This window comes from Mandrillus leucophaeus, unplaced genomic scaffold, assembly GCF_000951045.1.
Source record: "Mandrillus leucophaeus isolate KB7577 unplaced genomic scaffold, Mleu.le_1.0 Scaffold1, whole genome shotgun sequence".
Taxonomy (NCBI): Eukaryota; Metazoa; Chordata; class Mammalia; order Primates; family Cercopithecidae; genus Mandrillus; species Mandrillus leucophaeus.
The window spans coordinates 17,368,211-17,369,694 of NW_012098097.1; the positions used below are offsets into that span (position 1 = coordinate 17,368,211).

Genomic DNA, 1,484 nt, shown 5'->3' on the forward strand with positions numbered 1-1,484 from the left:
GAGCGAGGTGGAGGGTGGAGGGAAGTGGGGATTGGGGAGAGAGAATAGAGGAGGGAGAGTGGAGGAGAGAGAAGGGAGGAGGATGAAGGTAGACAAGGGAGGAGGGAGGAAAGAGGAGGACGAGGGGGAGGGCTAAAAACCTGCGTATGACCCTGACAGGTATTTCAAAAAGAAGAGCTGAGGAGGCTCCAAGGAACTGCAGGCACCACCTAAGGGGCACGTCTCTGCCCACCGTCAAACACAGGGGAGCCTCAAACCTTCTGACCCCTGGTCCAGACACCTAATCACCCATGCCCCAAGTCCAGGCTGAAATGTCCTGTGGGAAGGTCTCTTGCACCTTCTAGAACCAGGGCCAGACCAGTTCCTCTATGTAGTTGGCCCTCAAAAATATTTGTAAGACACGGAGGTCATTATGTTCAGTGAAACATCCAGACACAGACAGACAAATGCCGGTGTTCCCACCCACGCACGGGAGCTGAGGAGACGATCTCACGGAGGTAGAAGGACGGCGCTCACCAGAGGCCGGGAAGGGCAGCGGCGGGAGGATGAAGGGGCTTGGTTAACGGACACAAAACTAGTCAGGTAAAAGGAGTAGTTCTAGTGTTCGACAGCACAATAGGGTGGCTATAGTTAACCATAAGTTATTTTATATTTCACAAGAGCTAGAAGACTTTTATGGCCAGGTGCAGTGGCTCACGCCTGTAATCCCAGCACTTTGGGAGGCCGAGGCAGGAGGATCACTTGAGGTCAGGAGTTCGAGACTAGACTGGCCAACATGGTGAAACTCCGTCTCTACTAAAAAAAAAAAATTCGCCAGGCATGGTGCTGCACGCCTGTAGTCCCAGCTACTCAGGAGGCCGAGGCACAAGAATCACTTGAACCTGGAGGTGGAGGCTGCAGTGAGCTGAGATCGCATCACTGCACTCCAGCCTGGGTGACAGAGACTCCATCTCAGAAAACAAAACAAAATAGCTAGAAGATCTGGAATGTTCTCAACACAAATGATGAATGTTTGAGGTGATGGATGGTCCAGTTACCCTGACTTGATCATGACACATGGCGTGCCCGTCCCGGGTACCACGCGTGCCCCGCGAACATGGCGTGCCCATCCCAGGTACCACGCGTGCCCCGCGAACATGGCGTGCCCGTACCGGGTACCACGTGTGCCCCGCGAACATGGCGTGCCCGTACCGGGTACCACGCGTGCCCCGCGAACATGGCGTGCCCGTACCGGGTACCATGCGTGCTCCATGAACATGTACAACGATCCCTAAAAATTTCAAAAATATATTTGTAGAACAAATGAATGGGTCTTTAATGTGCCTCAGCATTTACAAAACACTCATGTACACATTTTATTGATATTTATCACACTCTTCTATGGTTGGAGACAGAACAGCTAATATTGTCTCTATTTTGTAGCCAAGAAAATGGAGGTTTGGAAAGGGTATGTAACTCACCCAAAGTCTCGTAGCAATTACACG

General features: G+C 51.8%; 1 protein-coding gene across 1 annotated transcript in view; it reads right to left on the reverse strand.

The window, feature by feature from the left end:
* The window catches only part of B3GNTL1 (UDP-GlcNAc:betaGal beta-1,3-N-acetylglucosaminyltransferase-like 1), a 146,139-nt gene extending 144,898 nt beyond the window's left edge, over window positions 1-1,241 (reverse strand). Inside the window, exon 1 of the mRNA XM_011970204.1 lies at window positions 1,152-1,241. Coding sequence (XP_011825594.1) covers window positions 1,152-1,241 — 90 coding nt within the window. The remainder of the gene's footprint in view (window positions 1-1,151) is intronic.
* Window positions 1,242-1,484: the final 243 nt, after the last annotated feature.